Consider the following 22,474-nt stretch of genomic DNA (forward strand, 5'->3'; position numbering starts at 1 on the left):
TATATTCATATTCATATATATTTATATACACACACACATATATTGGGATGCCTTTACACACACACATGAATTTTAATGGCATCCCAGTCTTAGTCCGTAGGGTTCAATATTGAGTTGGCCCCCCTTTGCAGTTATAACAGCTTCAACTCTTCTGGGAAGGCCGTCCACAAGGTTTAGGAGTGTGTCTATGGGAATGACGAGAAGGCCTGGCTTGCTTCTCTGCTCTAATTCAAGGCTGACACCTTAAGAGTTGCCTTCACTGGAATTAAGGGGCCAAGCCCAACCCCTGAAAAACAACCCCACACCATAATCCCCCCCCCCCCCCCCACACCAAATGATTTGGACCAGTGCACAAAGCAAGGTCCATAAAGCCATGGATGAGCGAGTTTGGGGTGGAGGAACTTGACTGGCCTGAGCGGTATACTGTATATACTGTTAGAGGAGGTATGCTGTATATACTATTAGAGGAAAGATATACTGTATATACTATTAGAGGAGAGATATACTGTATATACTATTAGAGGAGAGATATACTGTATATACTATTAGAGGATATATACTGTATATACTATTAGAGGATATATACTGTATATACTATTAGAGGAAAGATATACTGTATATACTATTAGAGGAGAGATATACTGTATATACTATTAGAGGATATATACTGTATATACTATTAGAGGATATATACTGTATATACTATTAGAATAGATATACTGTATATACTATTAGAGGAGAGATCTACTGTATATACTATTAGAGGATATATACTGTATATACTATTAGAAGAGATATACTGTATATACTATTAGAGGAGATATACTGTATATACTATTAGAGGAAATATGCTGTATATACTATTAGAGGAGAGAGATACTGTATATACTATTAGAGGAGAGAGATACTGTATATACTATTAGAGGAGATATTCTGTATATACTATTAGAGGAGATATACTGTATATACTATTAGAGGAGATATACTGTATATACTATTAGAAGAGATATGCTCTATATACTATTAGAGGAGATATGCTCTATATACTATTAGAGGATAGTTATGCTGTATATACTATTAGAGGAGAGATATACTGTATATACTATTAGAGGAGATATACTGTATGTACTATTAGAGGAGATATTCTGTATATACTATTAGAGGAGAGATATACTGTATATATTATTAGAGGAGATATACTATTAGATGATATATACTGTATATACTATTAGAAGAGATATACTGTATATACTATTAGAGGAGAGATATACTGTATATACTATTAGAGGAGATATATACTGTATATACTATTAGAGGAGATATGCTATATATACTACTAGAGGAGAGATATACTGTATATACTATTAGAGGAGAGATATACTGTATATACTATTAGAGGAGAGATATACTGTACATACTATTAGAAGAGATATACTGTATATACTATTAGAGGAGATATGCTGTATATACTATTAGAGGAGAGATATACTGTATATACTATTAGAGGAGAGATATACTGTATATACTATTAGAGGAGATATACTGTATATACTATTAGAGGAGATATATACTGTATACACTATTAGAGGAGATATACTGTATATACTATTAGAGGAGAGATATACTGTATATACTATTAGAGGAGATATATACTGTATACACTATTAGAGGAGATATACTGTATATACTATTAGAGGAGAGATATACTGTATATACTATTAGAGGAGATATATACTGTATACACTATTAGAGGAGATATACTGTATATACTATTAGAGGATATATACTGTATACACTATTAGAGGAGATATACTGTATATACTATTAGAGGATATATACTGTATACACTATTAGAGGAGATATACTGTATATACTATTAGAGGAGAGATATACTGTATATACTATTAGAGGAGATATATACTGTTTACACTATTAGAGGAGATATACTGTATATACTATTAGAGGAGAGATATACTGTATATACTATTAGAGGAGATATATACTGTATACACTATTAGAGGAGATATACTGTATATACTATTAGAGGATATATACTGTATACACTATTAGAGGAGATATACTGTATATACTATTAGAGGATATATACTGTATACACTATTAGAGGAGATATACTGTATATACTATTAGAGGAGAGATATACTGTATATACTATTAGAGGAGATATACTGTATATACTATTAGAGGAGAGATATACTGTATATACTATTAGAGGAGATATATACTGTTTACACTATTAGAGGAGATATACTGTATATACTATTAGAGGAGAGATATACTGTATATACTATTAGAGGAGATATATACTGTATACACTATTAGAGGAGATATACTGTATATACTATTAGAGGAGAGATATACTGTATATACTATTAGAGGAGATATATACTGTATACACTATTAGAGGAGATATACTGTATATACTATTAGAGGAGAGATATACTGTATATACTATTAGAGGAGATATATACTGTATACACTATTAGAGGAGATATACTGTATATACTATTAGAGGATATATACTGTATACACTATTAGAGGAGATATACTGTATATACTATTAGAGGATATATACTGTATACACTATTAGAGGAGATATACTGTATATACTATTAGAGGAGAGATATACTGTATATACTATTAGAGGAGATATATACTGTTTACACTATTAGAGGAGATATACTGTATATACTATTAGAGGAGAGATATACTGTATATACTATAAGAGGAGAGATATACTGTAGTGGGGGTCAAATCGATGTTTGTTTTCAACCACAGTGATGGGAAAATTTAGAAATAATAGAAAACTTCTTGGTCAAAGGAATTTTCAGACAGCGTATGTGGTTTTCGTTCAGAAAATACATTCATTTTAAAACAGAATGTTAAAAGCAAGTGACATTTTCAAACAAAATTCTTTCATTCAGAGAATGTAAAAAGATTTTTCGTCTCAGTATTCTCTTCTAAAAAACTGATCGGTGTGGCCAGCATAAGGCTCGGTGCACACCTATGCAGTTCGCTTTTGATTTGATCTCTGCAGTGCTTTTTTCTGTGCGTTTTGATTTTTGCACACGTGATTTTGCTGTGATTCGCGTTTTTGCTTTTTTTTTTGTTTGGCCAGTTTGTTGGGCAAATTAAAAAACACAAATTGCTGCAAAAATGCATTACATGCTGTTCTTCAGCTTCTCCATTGAAGTCTATTGAACCAAAAAAGAACAGTTTTGTGTTGAAAAAAGTCCTTGACCTTTTCCAAATACACAGCAGCTGAAAAAAGCATAGATGTTAAAGTGTCTCATAGGAAACCATGTTAGATAAACTGTAGTGGGTTTCTGCAAAAAGCACCAAAAAAACACATAGGTGTGATCCAGGTCTAAGACGTTTAGTAACATAATTGGGGTAAACAAAAAACTAAAATTAGGCCTTTATAGTACAAAAAGGGCAAATAATCGTTGCTGTAAGGGGTTCCTTTTTTTTACTGTGGAACAGTAAAATTAATATTTACAGTAGTGATTATTTCTTCTTTTTGTACTATAAAGGGCTCACTTTTTTTTGTTTTTTAACCCCATTATGTTACAGCCCCAATAATCATTTACTTTCATCATTTGTCCGCTTTTGTACAGCTAAGTAGCCAAAATCCTATTGTCGTACAGCAGCCCCCAATGGGGATTGTGCTGGGTGGACTGAAGATCTTTGTGATACTTCTATTATTATATTATACAGGATTTATATAGCGCCAAAAGTTTACGCAGCGTTTTAAAATATAAATATGTTCTGATATTTTTTCTGTGGCACTATTGATAAACTATAGATGAGGAATTTTCTTACCACTCACAGTCGAAAACCAACAAGGAATAAAATTAGGAAATACTAAAAAAAAAAAAACGATCAGCTGCTCACATTAAACGTATGTGTCCCCCACATAAATACAGTTATAAATACATAAATCATGTGGCGCTTGCTCTAGTAATTAACCATACATCATAGTTAGTAAGAAGAGTAATGTTTTACCATAGTAAAAAAAGTAACATTCCTGAAGAAGCCACGTGAGCGGTGGCGCAACGCATTTCTGGTCACAGCCAGGACTGGAAGTCCATACTTCCTTTTATTTGCATGATTGCTATTACTGGGACATACTAAGGAGAGGAGCGGAGATTGACGTTGCGGTCACTGGAGTCATGGAGAACCGCATGAGGATTTCTCGTTTAAGCGCTACTAGACCTGTATGAAAAGCTGGGTCTATATCCAAGGTGAGCGGGCACGCTACACATAGGTGGAGCATGGGCTCTGCGAGCACAGCGAGGTGGAGCAAATTTATTCGGATCATCTATTGACCGAATTGCACAGGATTGAGAAATTTCTGAACACCAGATATTGGATTGGAAGTTTAATATTAGAGCTGCACGATTCTGGCTAAAATGAGAATCACGATTTTTTTGCTTAGAAGATAGATCACGATTCTCTCACGATTCTAACAAATTGGGCTAACTTTAATGTCTTTTTTTTTTTTTTTTTATTCATTGTAGTGTATTTTTTACCAAAAAATTGCATTTGAAAGACCTCTGGGCAAATACAGTGTCACATAAAATATTGCAGCAATTGACATTTTATTCCCTAGGGTCTCTGCTAAAATATATATAGTGTTTGGGGGTTCCAAGTAATTTTCTAGCAAAAAATATTGAACAAAAAAAAATTAAGAAAAAGATTTAGACTTTAAGTGGTTAAACTTCCTGCATGTTGTTTTAAAACTTGGCAGACTGCCTGGATTTATTTTTCCATACAGAAGTTTATCCCTTTGATCTATGAAGGAAGAGTTTGTTACAATGTTTCATGTTAAAAACTTGGCAGACTACCCTTTATACACATAGGCTCCGGGGAGGCTTGGGAGTCCCCAATATCTCTAAATACTACATAGCGGCCCAGATCTCCCCGTTGACTATGCTTCATGCAACCACGGATGTTCCTCTGTGGGTGCTCCTGGAGGTGCCTGGCTGTGACCCGTGTTCACTTCAGGCACTCCTCTGGCTCCCCAGGAATCTGTGCCCTCCTTCCCTGAGCCCCATGCTGCTACATGGTCTGCAGGTGTGGGACTCAGTTCGCTCTTCCAACAATCTGATGTCCCCCTTCCTACCCCTACTCCCCATCACCCATAACCCTCTTTTCCCATCCAGTCTGGTGGAGCCCCAGGCATTCTCCTGGTGGCCTTCGCATGGCTACCCACAAGTCCAAAATTTTCTTTCCTCACATTCATTCCCCTCCTGGGAGAGTATCCGGGAAACACAAAGGGCGCCGGGTACAGAGCATTATCACTTTATCCAATTAAAGCACTGGATTGCAACATTGCGCCGCATGTCCACCTATCCCTTCCAAAAAGCTTTTTTTGAACATACATGCCATCATGCCCCAGGGTCCCCAGGCCTTATTTCGGACATTTATGCCTCCCTGAATGGTCGCCCTTCATCAGCACCCCTCTCTTATATGACTCAATGGGAAACAGACCTTCAGGCTCCAGTAGACCCTGAGGACTGGAACAGGGCCTGGAAAACGGTCGCCAAATGCTCGTTCAACACAAATACCCTTGAGGCTGCATATAAAGTAATGTTCCGATGGTATTGGGTACCTGCCCGCACAGCTCGGGGATTCCCTGGGAGTACTGACAGATGCTTCCGCAACTGTGGACAGCGAGGTGATGTTATGCACACATGGTGGGCTTGCCCAAGGTTGGTGGGGTTCTGGTCTAGGGTTTTTTGCTGCAGACACTCTTTCACCTAACGATCAGCAGGGATGCTAAGCTAGCTCTCCTACATTGCCCGGTTCCTGGCTTGCGAGGCCCTCAACAGAAGCTGGCTACCTATCTATTTATAGCGGCCAAGCGGACCATTGCCCAAGCCTGGAAGTCACAACGGGTAGATTTTCAAGGGGTTAAGACCTGTATGACTGCTATGTTACTTCAGGAACGTATGTCCAGTATTGTCCATGATTCTCATGCTAAATTTCTAAAAATCTGGGAGCCGTGGATCTCCTATGAGTTCCCCGCGCTCCAAGCGGCATGCCTGGGCTTGGTCTAATTTCTCCTGGCGGGGCGTCCACGCCCGAGCTCCCCCCCCCCCCTCCTTTCCTCCCCCTCTCTTCTCTTTACCCTTCCTTCTTCTGTTCCCTATCTCTCTTTACTCTCCTTTGTAATCTCTCCCATTGTTAATAAATACTGCTACCACCCGTGAATGGGGGTAGTAGGAAAAGGGCTCACCTTCTGGAAACAACAAGGGAACAAGTTGTTTGGTACTGGAACTGGATATCATCTCCTACTCATTTCCCTTCGTTATCTTATGTTTATTAGAAGTATAATGTGATGGTTTGCCCTTTGGTTTTGTATTCATGTTTTGTGACCCCAGTGAGGGCACTCAAGGAGCAGATTGTAATCTCTTGTTTATTTCTACTTGGCAGACTGCCCTGATTTTTTTTTCATACAGAAGTTTATCCCTTTGATCTATGAAGGAAGAGTTTGTTACAATGTTTCATGTTAAAAACTTGGCAGACTGCCCTGATTTTTTTTTCACACAGAAGTTTATCCTTTGATCTAAGAAGGAAGAGTTAATTACAACGTTTCATGTTAAAAACTTGGCCGACTGCCCGGATGTTTACTTTTGAAAGCTGAGTGAGCAGATAAGTCTCTCCACTTGTTATATGAAAGAAACTCTGCAATAGAGATCGTCAGGGGGTTGAATCGAGATCATGATTTTTTAACGATTAATTGTGCAGCTCTATTTAATATGTTTTCCGGCTTCTATGGGCATTGACAGACAGTACTTTAGTGAATAATTCGAACTTCACCGGCAGCGCTGGGACTACGGTATCAATTTCCACTAGTGAATAAGTTGTCAATATTGAATTATCTAACCTTTGCACTCTAAAGCATTGGAATTGTGAATTCAATTTCCAGTAAATCACATAGCACTATTAGCGTACTCATTGATAAGTACTAGTTGGACCAATGAATTGATGAGTGAATTTGTTTTTCATGAATATTCTTTAGCACGGTTTGTATATATATATATATATATAGATATATATATATATATATATATATATATATATATATATATATATAAATATATATACATTTTATTGTTTGTGCAGATCACATTAACTCTGTAGCTTCATTAGAATGTTACTCCTATTACTAACTATGGCGTATAGTTAATTATTAGAGCAAGCGCCACATTATTTATGCATTTATATTGATAAACTGCCACCATCATTCTATAAAAATGGTGTCTGGTGGGTTACGTGAAGCACTCAATCAATAATCAATAGTCAGTCAGTGACAAGCATCTCCATTGACCAAGCTCCAAAAAATTTGAAGGAGGCAAGGAGGGCTCTCTGGCATGCATATGTTGCTGCCAGCAGAAAACTGGGTACTTGTGTGCCAAGAACTGAGCGGCCACAGTATCACTATATTTCTGCTGACAAGGAATTATGGGAAAAAATGTATAGTGGGCAGCTGTGATAGCGGGTTTATCTTCCAATAGAAGGGTCATGTGGTTACAGGGCTTCGGCAGTAGATTGCAGAGGGGTGGTTCACCATTTTTGTTTAAAGTGTTACTCAACTCAAAACGCTAAAATCAGTCTGTATATGCAGTAAAGCATGCTTATTATACTCACTGTACAACCTAAGGGGTTAATCCTCCGCACTGTATAAAAAGGCTGTTTGATCCGGTCTTCTCTGATCCTCCCCTCCTTCCACTGTCCCCAATCCATCTCCTGATAGAACAAAGCCTTGAGGGCATGCTACACATGCTCAGTTTGGTGTGTATTGCTAGAGAGTTTATTTTTTCTTGGGTGACAACACTCTACCCTGTCTCCCAATTGTCCCGCATTGTCACACACATGCTCCCCTAGTGGAGACCAAAGGCATTGCTCAGGCATGGTCCACTGTTGTCACTATAATGAAGCTGGTCCAGAGAAGGTGAAGAGTCTATGGAGTCAGGCTGCACATGCTCAGTTTGGTGTGTATTGCTAGAGAGGTTTTTTTTTCCCTTGGGAGTGTGCATGTGATCAGCACAGGACCAATCAGCACTGTCCACAGAGGGTCAGGGGTCTTGCAGTCTCATAGGACAGAATGAGGAGACTGAAAACTCCTCTTACAAGCTTTAACCAGTTTCTTGTCTGGACACTGATACAAGTCATAGGACTGCTATATACTGCGGATGAGAAAAGGTGTTTAGCAGTTTATATTTACTAAACCTATTGCATTTCCATGCCCTGTGTACTGCGGAAGACCAGATATAGTGAATGCAGGGTCCGGGGTTTAGTAACACTTTACATTCTCTGGGTTTTGTAGCTCAGCATGCTGTCATTTTCTTGTGGCTGCCTAGCTCCATCTTTCGTGCCACCCAGCACAACCTCACTAGTTTGGATTTGGATTAGGGGTAGGTCTGTTACTTATAAAAGATCTGAACAAATTAATGGGGTGGGCAACTACATGGCAGGATTAATCTAGAAAAATTTAAAATAATGCACCTCTGGGGGAATCTAGGATGAAAAAGGACCTGGGGGTCCTAGCAGATGATAGGCTCAGCAATGGAATGCAATGCCAAGCTGCTGCTAACAAAGCAAACAGAATATTTGCATTAAAAAGGGGATCAACTCCAGAGATAAAACAATAATTCTCCTGCTCTACAAGACTCTGGTCCAGTGGCACCTAGAGTATGCTGTCCAGCTCTGGGCACCAGTCCTCAGAAAGGATGTACTGGAAATGGAGCGAGTACAAAGAAGGGCAACATAGCTAATAAAGGGTCTGGAGGATCTTAGTTATGAGGAAAGGTTTTGAGCTCTGAACTTATTCTCTCTGGAGAAGAGACGCGTGAGAGGGGATATGATTTCAATTTAAAAATACCGTACTTGTGACCCCACAATAAGGATAAAACTTTTTTGTGGAAGGGAGTTTAATAAGACTCGTGGTCTCTCATTAAAATAAGAAGAAAAGAGGTATAACCTTAAACTACGTAGAGGGTTCTTTACTGTAAGAGCGGCAAGGATGTGGAATTCCCTTCCACAGGCGGTGGTCTCAGCAGGGGGCATCGACAATTTCAAGAAACTATTGGATAAGCACCTGAACGACCACAACATACAGGGATATACAAAGTAATACTGACATATAATCACACACATAGGTTGAACTTGATGGACTTGTGTCTTTTTTTAGATCTCACCTACTATGTAACTATATGCAACTTTGGTATTCTGGGATTTGTAGTTCTATAATGGATCGTAGGTTACATCTGCTCTCCCTACCTTTTTCATGTCTTCTCTCACACAGGACGTCCCACTCCAGAGCCAAGGCTGAAGCGGCAGCTGCTGCAGCTCTGAAGGCGCAAGAGGAAGCTCAGATCGCCAGGATCGCTGCCAAAGAATTCTCTCCATCCTTCCAGCACCGAGAAAACGGTCAGTGCCTAGTTCTAGGACCCAGGGGGAGGGGTAAGAAAATCATCAGAAGATGGTCTGACAGACCCAAATACGTCTATCCGACCTTCTGCATCAATAAGGCTAAAAAGATTTGTAAAGTAGGACAGTTTTTAGACCCCCCCCCCCACCTTACTATATGGCTGCAATGGGACAGGGTGACAACATTATTCTACAGGCTCCATGCCACTGGTCTGCTTCTGTGCCCACCATGAGCTCTCTCCTTCCCCTAAAAAGAAAAATGTAAGGTCTGGGATGACCTCCCACACACCTCCATCCCTAAAATGCACAAATGTTCTCCTTCCCCTAAAGCTGAACTTTGGGGAAATTTCAGAACTTCCTTTCGGTACCATTAAAAAGCACTTTCATGTACCTGATCGATCGCTCCTGCAGGCTTCTTCCTTACCATGCCACTGGTTTCCCAAAGCAGCTTTTCAGTGCTTCATTGCTCGCACTGTGATGTCATCATGTACAATGCCGGACCAGCAGACCTGCATTGTAAGTAAGGATGCTGAGGACCCCTCCGCAACCAAGAGAGTCAAGAGAAGGAGGGATAAGGTAAGTAATAGTGTTTTTTTTTTTATGTACCCTAGGCAAAAAAGAGCATTTATTTTAGCCCTTGCAATGTGGGGGTAGTATTGAAATTTCCTGGAGTTCAGCTTTCAGCTCAATCTCCTGACCATCATCATGGGAATCCTCTGCGGGGTTTTTTTTTTTTTGCAGTCTGTTTTCCATTGCAAATATTTTCCAGCACTTCTTTCCTCCAGCACTTCCTTTCCTGGAGACAGAACAGGAAGTGACAACAAATCTTCCCAAAGTGGCAGGAAATCCACTCTTAGCCCTTGTACACACGGTCGGAGATTCCGTCGGAATGTTTCCTATCGGGCCGTTTTGTCGGATATTCTGACTGTGTGTGGTCTCCATCGGACTGTTTCTGTCGGAATATCCGACGGACCAGTTTTTCCAACTTGCCGGTAAAATTTTCCGACAAAATGCTCCGATCGGACATACTCCGATCATGTGTAGCCTACACCGACGGACAAGGTGCCACGCATGCTCAGATCAAATTCCTAAACCAAAGCTATTGGCTACTAGCCTGAACGTAGTCCCGGCGTAACGAAATAACGTCATCACATTATGTACAATCGGATTTTCCGACAATTTAGTCTGACCGTGTGTATGCAACATCACTTCCGGACCTCTTTCGGAATTAATCTGTCGGAATTACTCCGACGGATTTGGTTGTCGGAATCTCCGACCGTGTGTACGAGGGCTAAGACAGTTGTCACCTAAACAAGTTGCTCCCAATGGAAGATTTCCCCAGTATTCCTGTTTGGGTGACAATTGTAACATTTTGGATTTCCCTGGCTTGTAGTCTCAGTGACGAAAAGAGAGGGCGAACCTCCTCAGTGGGCAATAAATTCCAGACCGGGGGGGTCCAACCCCTCCTGGCCCCACATACACTTTAAAAGGTTCTTAGTTGGTAAGATGTTAGAGAACAAAGAGGTATGATGGTCTTTTCCGAAAACCCAACTATTCTTCTGATTGGCTGCCCTTTTCCACTACAGACCCCTTCTGCTTCCACGCCCCAAGCTGGCAGTCCAACATCTTGGAAAAGACGCTGCACAAGTCTGAGCTAATCCTGATACTAGGGGGAAGGGGCAGACCAGGAAGCAATTAGGCGGCACGTCTCTAGAGCCAGGGCTTCACCGCAGTGACTGCTGCTACGTCCGCCATCAATGCCGCCCGCCTTCGAGTGATCTTCTTTCACCGTCCCATTAATAAACCCCAGTGGGCCCAAGCTTCACTGTACAGGGTCTAATGCAACACGCCGCCAAGACCGAATGTCAGGGAATAATTGGTGCTTCTACTACAATGGAGATCACTATGTAAGGAGGAATCACAGGAATTAAGAGTTTTTATATACTGTATATCTATATCTTTATATATATATATATATATATATATATATATATATATATATATATATATATATATATAAATATGCAGTATCTCACAAACGTGTACACCCCTCACATTTTTGTAAATATTTTATTCTATCTTTTCATGTGACAACACTGAAGAAATGACACTTTGCTACAATGTAAAGTAGTGAGTGTACAGCTTGTATAACAGTGTACATTTGCTGTCCCCTCAAAATAACTCAACACACAGCCATTAATGTCTAAACCACTGGCAACAAAAGTGAGTACACCCCTAAGTGAAAATGTCCAAATTGGGCCCAAAGTGTCAATATTTTGTGTGGCCACCATTATTTCCCAGCACTGCCTTAACCCTCTTGGGCATGGAGTTCACCAGAGCTTCACAGGTTGCCACTGGAGTCCTCTTCCCCTCCTCCATGACGACATCACGGAGCTGGTGGATGTTAGAGACCTTGCACTCCTCCACTTTCTGTTTGAGGATGCCCCACAGATGATCAATAGGGTTTAGGTCTGGAGACATGCTTGGCCAGTTCATCACCTTTACCCTTACATTGTAGCAAAGTGTCATTTCTTCAGTGTTGTCACATGAAAAGATAAAATAAAATATTTACAAAAATGTGAGGGATGTACTCACTATTGTGAGATACTGTGTGTATGTATATATATATATATACACTACCGTTCAAAAGTTTGGGGTCACCCAAACAATTTTGTGTTTTCCATGAAAAGTCACACTTATTCACCACCATACGTTGTGAAATGAATAGAAAATAGAGTCAAGACATTGACAAGGTTAGAAATAATGATTTGTATTTGAAATAACATTGTTTTTACATCAAACTTTGCTTTCGTCAAAGAATCCTCCTTTTGCAGCAATTACAGCATTGCACACCTTTGGCATTCTAGCTGTTAATTTATTGAGGTAAGCTGGAGAAATTGCACCCCACGCTTCTAGAAGCAGCTCCCACAAGTTGGATTGGTTGGATGGGCACTTCTGGCGTACCATACGGTCAAGCTGCTCCCACAACAGCTCAATGGGGTTCAGATCTGGTGACTGTGCTGGCCACTCCATTACCGATAGAATACCAGCTGCCTGCTTCTGCTGTAAATAGTTCTTGCACAATTTGGAGGTGTGTTTAGGGTCATTGTCCTGTTGTAGGATGAAATTGGCTCCAATCAAGCGCTGTCCACTGGGTATGGCATGGCCTTGCAAAATGGAGTGATCGCCTTCCTTATTCATTTATTTAATGAAGATGCCAGTTGGGGACCTGTGAGGCGTCTGTTTCTCAAACTAGAGACTCTAATGTGCTTATCTTCTTGCTTAGTTGTGCAACGCGGCCTCCCACTTCGTTTTCTACTCTGGTTAGAGCCTGTTTGTGCTGTCCTCTGAAGGGAGTAGTACACACCGTTGTAGGAAATCTTCAATTTCTTTGCAATTTCTCGCATGGAATAGCCTTCATTTCTAAGAACAAGAATAGACTGTCGAGTTTCAGATGAAAGTTCTCTTTTTCTGGCCATTTTGAGCGTTTAATTGACCCCACAAATGTGATGCTCCAGAAACTCAATCTGCTCACAGGAAGGTCAGTTTTGTAGCTTCTGGAAGGAGCTAGACTGTTTTTAGATGTGTGAACATGATTGCACAAGGGTTTGCTAATCATCAATTAGCCTTCTGAGCCAATGAGCAAACACATTGTACCATTAGAACACTGGAGTGATAGTTGCTGGAAATGGGCCTCTATACACCTATGTAGATATTGCACCAAAAACTAGACATTTGCAGTTAGTATAGTCATTTACCACATTAGCAATGTCTAGAGTATATTTGTTTAAAGTTAGGACTAGTTTAAAGTTAGCTTCATTGAAAAGTACAGTGCTTTTCCTTTAAAAATAAGGACATTTCAATGTGACCCCAAACTTTTGAACGGTAGTGTGTGTGTATATGTGTGTGTGTATATATATATATATATATATATATATATATATATATATATATATATATATATACGCGTGTGATTTCCTGGTGGTGAGATAAGATAGAGAGAATGTCAGGAGCCTGCTATTTTCTACCTTATGGAGGGTCATATTGCAGGTGTCACATTTGGATGGTGGGTATAATCAGAAAGGTAAAGAGAATGTCAGGTGCAGAATACTGTCGACCTTATTAAGGGTCATGCTGGATGTGTGAAATCCTGGTGGTGGGTGTAATCAGAAAGTAGAATGTCAGCAGCAGTGTATTTTCTACCTTCGCCATTGAGCTGATATGGCCACATGACCAAAACATGGACAACGTCATTAAACAAATATGACCATGTGGCATGGTGACCAGGGTGTGGTGACGTCATTACCTAACATGAACATGCTATTGACCAAGTTTGCCCATATTTGGTCAATGATGTCACCAGCACACCCTCCTCACAGTCGCACATAACATATGGCCATATTTCACGAATTTCATTGACCAAATCTAACCAGGTAGCCATATTAGGTCAGTGATGTCTCCAGCATCCCTGTCCCAGAGCCACAAGTAACAAAAGGGCAGGGATGTTGATGACCTCATTGACCTAATATGGCTACATGGCATTGAGCAAATATGGCCAAAGTTGGCCATGTGACCATATTAGGTCAATGATGTCACAAGAATCCCCATCCCTTTGTTATATACTGGTGGCATCCTTTTGTCATATTTGGTCCATGACATTATTCAGATATTGCCATGCAGGGAGAGCAATTTCAAGACTGCAGCAGATTGAGCCAGCAGCCAGCAATCATGTAACCATTCTCCTAGATTTGGTTCAAACTCTAGCTTATTTCTAGTCATAGGTATCCGTATGTTGTTACAGGAACATGGGTTGTTTGCTATGCCTGCATAACATTGGTTTTCCCTTTCTCTGTGCACAGGGCTCAAATGCCAGAGGCCAAAACACCAACACTCCAGTGACGACATCGAGGTCATCTCAGCAGAAACCCCACCGCAGCAAGACAGCCCAGAACTGTACCGGAAAGGGACCACCCCGTCCGATGTCACTCCGGAGGACAGTCCGACAAGGAGCCCGCTATGCAGCCCACCCTCCACCCCTCCTCTGTCGCAGCCAGCCCCCAAGTCCAGGAACAAGAGTGCCCACTTCTCCCGACAGCTATCTGTGGATGAGGACAGGGGAGGGGACATCCAGATGCTGCTGGAAAGCCGAGGTGGGGACTATGTAAGACCCAACAGTTGGGGAGAAGTTGGCGGGGGTAGAGTGGGGATAGGGCCGGGTAACCCGCTGGGGCCTTGTTCCATCCCAGAAGACCTGGTGATGAAGAGCACTGGCCACAAGCACCAGGTCTCCAACCACAAGCCGAGGGAACGGTGGGCCGATTCACCCACCACGGTATCATGGACTTCCCACCGGACCCACAACCACAGCCCAGGTGGTAACAAGCTGCTGGAGGTGGACGAGGAAAAGCTCAGCAACTACGAGATGGAAATGAAACCCCTGAAGAGGATGGATTCTTATATGCAAGAGATACACACCCAAAAAAGACACTACAGCAAAGGCGGCCCATGGAATCCCGCCGAGGGCCACCACCTAGAGGACCGCACCTACGGGGTTCAGAGACTGAGGTCCAAACCGCAGAACAAAGAGAACTTCCAGCCGGCAGCCCTGGCCGAGCCCACCGTGCAGAAACTGGATACACTGCGGTTTGGGGAGAAGGGCGAGTCGCGGCTCCTGCGACGGGATTTGACCCTTTCCCCGCCGCAGAAATCTTTACCTGTTGCACTAGAATCCGATGAGGAGAGCCCGGCGGAGCTCAAACCCACGGTAAGGGCTGAGCTTCTTATCTGCTCTTCACTATCATTTTTTATACTTTCTATGATATTGTATAATATCAAAGAACAGACTTTACGGTGTATGTATAGTCAAAACGTTTCGTATATATTGTGGATAGAGTAGGGAAGGATTAAAACCCTCTTCAGTTTATTTTCTGCTGTCTGTGTCCTATTAGGGAGATTTTCCCCTAAAGGAAGTTTATTCTGCTTATATTTTGCACATTGTGAGAAGCTCACAGTGTGCAGTGAAATCAGAGGAAGCCATTTCAGTCCAGGAGAGGAGATGGTACTACTGTGCAAGACTAAAAGGATTTAACTTTCTGCATGGGAGACAGAACAGGAAGTGAGAGGAAATCTCTCCAAAGTCTCTTAGACAGCTATTACTTCACTTTTTTTTCCCTCAATAAAAGTGGTCACCAGATGGAGAGTTAATCTCCCCAGCGGGGACCCAGATAACAGTAAAAAAAAATGACCGTGTCTAACCCTCCCTGCTCCATCCAAATGGCTATACATAGGCTTTCTTTCAAAAAAATAATTATATATTCCACAGTTAGTTATACAAATTCACAGTAGATACAGTGACTTAAAAAAGTAGACCAAAAAGACTTTTGACTAATTTTTCTGATTTGTTGAGAATTCTGACCCCGGGGGGATCCAACATTTTCATCTCCTAAGGTGGCTTTTTTAAAGTGTGTTTTTTGTTGGATTTTGCATTTTATTCATTCTTTTTAGCACGGAGGAGCATTTGTATTCCATTTTGGGTTTCAGGGAGCCACTCCTAATATTTATTATAGCTACAGCCCAGGGGACATTGATTGAACAAGCTGAGAAATAAGGATACATACAAGAATACAGAACTGGGCAAACTAAAAGCATTTACCCATAAAAAATTTTTTAGTAGTAACAATAATAAAAAACAAAAAAATAAATAATGGGCAGAAAAAAATGCAGATCATATAAATTGTAGCATTCCCTCACATTAGTGGTTATGGCAAGAACGCTCATTACATTAGTGGTCAGTGGGAAAAATGCTGCTTACATTTCTGGTCAGTGGGAAGAATGCCTCTTTACATTGGTAATCAGTGAAAGGAATGCCCCTCATGTTGGTGATCAGTGAAAGGAATGCCCCTCATATTGGTGATCAGTGGGAGGAATATTCCTTACATTGATGGTCAGTGAGAAGAATGCCCCTCACATTGGTGATCGGTGTGAAGAATGTTCCTTATATTGGTGGTCAGTGGGAAGAGTGCCCCTTATAATAGTGGTCAGTGGGAAGAATACCCCTTCATTGGTGGTCAGTGGGAAGAATGCCCCTAACATGGTGGTCAGTGGGAAAACACCCCTTCATTGGTAGTCAGTGGGAAGAATGCTCCTTACATTGCTGGTCAGTGGGAAGAATGCCCCTTACATTGGTGATCAGTGGGAAAAATGTTCCTTACATTGGTGATCAGTGGGAAAAATGTTCCTTACATTGGTGGCCAGTGGGAAGAATGTTCCTTACATTTAAGGTCAGTGGGAAGAGTGCCCCTTATATTAGTGGTCAGTGGGAAGAATACCCCTTCATTGGTGGCCAGTGGGAAGAATACCCCTTCATTGGTGGCCAGTGGGAAGAATACCCCTTCATTGGTGGTCAATGGGAAGAATACCCCTTACATGGTGGTCAGTGGGAAGACTACCCCTTCATTGGTGGTCTGTGGGAAGAATGCCCCTTACATAGGTGAACGGTGGGAAGAATGTTTCTTACATTGGTGACCAGTGGGAAGAATGTTCCTTACATTTAAGGTCAGTGGAAAGAGTGCCCCTTATATTAGTGGTCAGTGGGAAGACTACCCCTTCATTGGTGGTCAGTGGGAAGAATACCCCTTCATTGGTGGTCAGTGGGAAGAATACCCCTTACATGGTATTCAGTGGGAGATTTGCCCCTTACATAGGTGAACGGTGGGAAGAATGTTTCTTACATTGGTGGCCAGTGGGAAGAATGTTCCTTACATTTAAGGTCAGTGGGAAGAGTGCCCATTATATTAGTGGTCAGTAGGAAGAATGCTCCTTACATTGGTGGTCAGTGGAAAAAATCTCCCTTATATTGGTGGTCAGTGGGAAGAATGCTCCTCACATTGGTGGTCAGTGGGAAGAATGCTCCTCACATTGGTGGTCAGTGGGAAGAATTTAAAGAAGAAATTGCTCATTCTGAATTAACCTCTATCGGTCTCTGGAGGAAGTCTGGTGGTCTATGGAACCCTGGTTGAGATGGGCTGCTCTATACAATGTATCAGTTTCAAACTTTCAATATTAACGCTTTCACTGCTGGCCACGGCTTTAGGGCTTGGCACTGTGGGCTAAATTTGACCCTGTCCCATGGCCGAGTTTGGACCAAATCTCAGCTCATCTCTTCTCCTGTTCCTCTCGGACGAGCTGCAAGATCCCCGGGGTTAAAGATGGACGGTTACGGCAGGGTGTTGGTGCATGTCTTGTATCCAGCCAGCTGACTGTCACCCTGTCGCATTTGGTTGGCTGCCTTGTTTCTAGGCAACATCTTACGCTTCCCCTCTCTCAGCAGCATCTCCGTCAGCTGACAAGGGGAGAGGCGATGCAGAGGATAACAGGAGGGGCTGCAGCAGACGATTAGCACTGATTAGCTTTTGCTGGGCTTATAATACGGTTTCTACAATGTGCGCATAGTGTGTGTACGTGTGCATATGGTCGATGCTCGACATCCAATCACATTCAATCATTATATCTTCCCCACACAGTCACACATTATTATTATTATTATACATTTATATAGCTCTGAGATATACAGCAGTGTTGTAAGGAGAACACTGAGCCCTTCACATCAGTCTCTGTATCAGAGGAGCTTACACTCTAATGTCACTTCACAGTCACACTTTACTATTATTATACATTTATATAGTTCTGACTGACATATATATGATATATTGTACAGGGAACATTGAGCCAGTCCAGTTAGCGTCTGCAGCAGAGGAGCTTGCACTCTAATGTCCCTCCATATTCACACACTATTATTAATATTTTACAATTATATAACGCTGACATATCCCATAGTGCTTTACAGAGAATACTGAGCTAGTCGCATCAATCTCTGTACCAGAGGAGCTTACACTCTAATGTCCCCCCCCACAGTCACACACTATTATCATTATACATTTATATAACTCTGACATATACCGCAGTGCTGTACAGAGAACAATGAACCAGTCACACCAGCCTTTGCACCAGAGGAGCTTACACTCCTCTGGTGCAAAGGCTGGTGTGACTGGTTCATTGTTATTAATATTATCATACATTTATAGATCTCTGACATATACAGTGGGGCTGTACAGAGAACACCGAGCCAGTCACATCAATCTCTGTACCACCAGAGGAGCTTACACTCCAATGTCCCCCCACAGTCGCACACTATTATCATTATACATTTATATATATAAATTTATAATATTATCATACATTTATAGATCTCTGACATATACAGTGGGGCTGTACAGATAACAATGAACCAGTCACACCAGCCTTTGCACCAGAGGAGCTTACACTCTAATGTCCCCCCACAGTCACACTTTACTATTATTATACATTCATATAGCTCTGACATATACTGTAGTGCTGTACAGAGAACACCAAGCTGGCCACGTCAGTCTCTGTACCAGAGGAGCTTACACTCTAATGTCCCCCCACAGGCACCTACTATTATTATTATACATTTATATAGCTGTGACATATTCTGTAGCGCTGTACAGAGAATACTGGTGAAGGAGGGACAATAATAAATATGTGTTCAGAGACACCCGAGCTTACACAGCAAGCAAAAAATTGTGTATAGTGGAGGGGTATCCTGCACTATGCCATCAATGGGCTCATAATTATTCCGATGGTTCGCTAGCGGTTGGACAGAAGATGGCTCTTCCAATCTTTCAGTTTTTGAAATAACGCTGCGTTAATAATTTTTCAGAACATAATTACACCACAACAGAATGAATTCACCGGGAGGAATCAGCATGTATCGCCATACTGAATGTTTTAGTGGTTTAATCAAGATTTTTCTGTGACCCTGGGAAGAAGCGTTCTGTCTATAAACTCCGTCCAGAACTTTGTAATTCCCCATTTACAGGTCGGCTAACCCAATCGATTTTACTCGCAGTGTACTAAAGGTCCGCAGGACATTTGCAGGACATCTAGGCGAGGTATACAGTTTATTGCATTATGCAGTAACCCAGATTATGGAAAATCGTTATCAGATACTTACGGTCATTTTCCTTTCCTGGGATCTCCTCATGACAGCATATCTTGGGTCAGCTCCATCCACTATGACCCCAGAAAGACCACCGTAGTAGCAAATAAAGAAAAAAGAGCAATCGTCCCTTACCCAGCGTTCTATTTCTTAGTCTTGTGACAGGACACTGGATGGGGATTATGCTGTCATGAGGACATCCCAGGAGAGGAAAATTACGGTAAGTACGGAATCTGATAACAATTTTTCGTATTCTTGGGTCTCCTCATGACAGCATACCTTGGGACATACTGTAACTAGCAATACATACAAAAAGGAGGAGGGAAGAATAAGACACAACTCATAAAGCAAAAAATGCTGCATAATGCTCATTTACTTTTGGGAACAGAACAGCCTTGCCAAAATGGGAATGGGAGGCTGACATTACATCAAGTTTAAAATGCTTAACAAATGTATTCGGTGAGCTCCAGCTGGCTGCATTGTATATAATTTACGTCGAAACCCTAGCATGAGATGCACAAGATGCCGATGCTCCCCGTGTTGAATGAGCTCTAATCTCTTGTGGTGGCAGCAGACCTTTAACAGGGTATGAGACGCGTATTGTATTTCGTATCCAAGAAGCGATGACTCTCTGAAAGACTGATTTCCCCTTCTTTGGTCCTTTCGAATAATGAGATTTTTATCTACTCTGAACTCCTTGGTTTTTAGGAGATACAGTAGGTCTTGTTAGGGTAACCATGTCCAAGCCAGAGAAATCTTCTTACTCCCCTGCTAGGGAGTGTAGAACTGCCTCCCAAATGTAATGGAAAGCAGAGGAAACTTTGAGTATAAATTCCGGAGAAAGCCAAAGAAAGACTTTGTCGGAATGGACAATACAGAAAGGTTCTTCCGAGGAGAGTGCTTCAAGTTCAGAAGCTCTTTGAGCTGAAGTTATAGCACTAAGGAAAACTACCTTCCAAGTAAGCTTTTCCATGGGACATGATTCAATAGGGTGGAAAGAAGGACCTCAGAGGACTTCCAATACCAGAGTCAAATCCCATGAGGGAAAAAAAACATTTTCAATGGTGGTTTTACTTTCATAGCTAGTTGGAGAGAATGTTGCACCAACTTTCAAGCTATTGTAGCTGAGACCCATATCTAGACCCATCTGAAGCAACGTCAACATTTCCACTAGATTAGGGACTAGGGCATGGGTGCTCAACCTGTGGCCCTCCAGCTGCTGCAAAACTACAAGTCCCATGAGGCACTGCAAGTCTGAACAGTTACAAGCATGGCTCCCAAAGGCAAAGGCATGATGGGACTTGTAGTTCGGCAACAGCTGGAGGGCCACAGGTTGAGCACCCATGTACTAGGGGATCGAATCCTTCCGATTTTGCCAAGGAAAAGAGCTTCCTCCATATCCGATGATAAGTGACATTTGTGGAGGATTGTCTTGCTTGAAGCATAGTTTGCACGACAGACAGAAGAAGAACCTCTGCTAACAATTTCTCCCTTTCGGTAAGAACGCAGTCAGGTTCAGCCTCTGCGGATTGTGATGGTTACAATGCTTCTGGAGCAACAGGTTTGTACTCCAAGGTAGATGATAAATGGGAGCTATCGTCATCTGGATTAGGAGTGGAAACCATGGCCTCCTTGGCCAGAAGGGTACTACATTGATTGCTATCTTCCTGCTGATTTTCAGAAGGGTTTTCAAAATTTAGGCTGTCATTGGAAATACATACAACAGGTTGAACTTCCAGTGGATAGAAAGGCATCCTGAGGCATTGCGTGGCGACTGAAGAAGTGGGAGCAGAAGTGAAGAAGATGGGCATTCTTGGGAGTCACCATCAGGTCCATTTCCGGAATCCCCCAGTTGTTGGAGATTGGTCTGAGATATCTGGGATTTAAGGAACATTAGTTCTTGTCTGGAAACTCCCGGCTTAGCCTGTCCGCTAGGGCAGTGGTCATCAACCCTGTCCTCAGGGCCCACTAACAGGCCAGGTTTTAGGTATTACTTTGGGGAGATGCAGTCAATAAGGTAATCACTGAGCAGCAAATGATATCACCTGTGATTTTATTTCAGTTATCCTGCAAACCTGGCCTGTTAGTGGGCCCTGAGGACAGGGTTGATGACCACTGCGCTAGGGTATTCTTTTTTTTCGCAAGAAATACGCTAGGGTATTCTTGCTTCCCCAAAGGTATAAACACAGTCAAGGTCTGCAGGTGTTAGTGTCCCAAGGGCCCCAGTTTGTAGACCACTGGTCTAGATAATGGTATGCTCTTATATTGCGCAGATGCAGAAGGGCTATCAGCGACTAGAAATTTTTTGAAAAGGGGCTATGGACAGGCCCAATGGGAGACAGGTAAATTGGAAATGCTGAAAAAACAAGTAATAAAAAGTGATCGCTGTATATTTATGGCGATGACGTCCCATGTTGGCTCCATCCCACCCCAGGACCAAGACAACCTAGCAAAGAAGCTAGCTCCCATACCAAGCATGCACCTGCACATGGGCTGTGCAATCAATACATCCCCAGCCGAAAAAGGGGAAGGCGAACCACAAAAAAGAGTGGAAAAGCACATGCGCACACCCTAAGGAGCCTGCAGAGCTGGTTGAGAGACCAGCAGACATGCCGTACAAGCCGGCATGCAATGGCCAGGGAAAGGGATCATACTTACCTGGAGCTCTCTTGTCCAAAGGGCATTTTATACCCCAAACAATGCAGGCAATAGAGCCTGGCACATGCAATATACCGGATTTACCAGGACTTATGGACATCTGCCACCCTGGAGAGGCTGAACCAGGGTGGGAAGAAACCAGCAGCATAGACAGGGAACAAAAAAAAGGAACTGGTGTAAGGACGAAAAAAAGAACGCTGGGTAAGGGACGATTACACTTTTCTATTTGCTACTAAGATGGTTCTTCTGGGGTGAAATGGAGGCGGAGCCGATCCAAGGTTTACTGTTATGAGGAGATCCTGCAGGACATTTGCAGAACATCTAGGCAGGTCTACAGTTTAT

The 22,474-nt window shown here is 41.9% G+C and overlaps 1 protein-coding gene across 1 annotated transcript in view; it reads left to right on the forward strand.

Moving 5' to 3' along the window:
* The window catches only part of JPH3 (junctophilin 3), a 162,359-nt gene that overhangs the window by 130,378 nt on the left and 9,507 nt on the right, over positions 1-22,474 (forward strand). The window contains exons 3-4 of the mRNA XM_077453355.1: positions 9,332-9,456; positions 14,316-15,220. Coding sequence (XP_077309481.1) covers positions 9,332-9,456; positions 14,316-15,220 — 1,030 coding nt within the window. The remainder of the gene's footprint in view (positions 1-9,331; positions 9,457-14,315; positions 15,221-22,474) is intronic.

This window comes from Lithobates pipiens, unplaced genomic scaffold, assembly GCF_037356315.1.
Source record: "Lithobates pipiens isolate NorthernLeopardFrog02 unplaced genomic scaffold, aLitPip1_a1.2 Scaffold_10, whole genome shotgun sequence".
Classification (NCBI taxonomy): domain Eukaryota; kingdom Metazoa; phylum Chordata; class Amphibia; order Anura; family Ranidae; genus Lithobates; species Lithobates pipiens.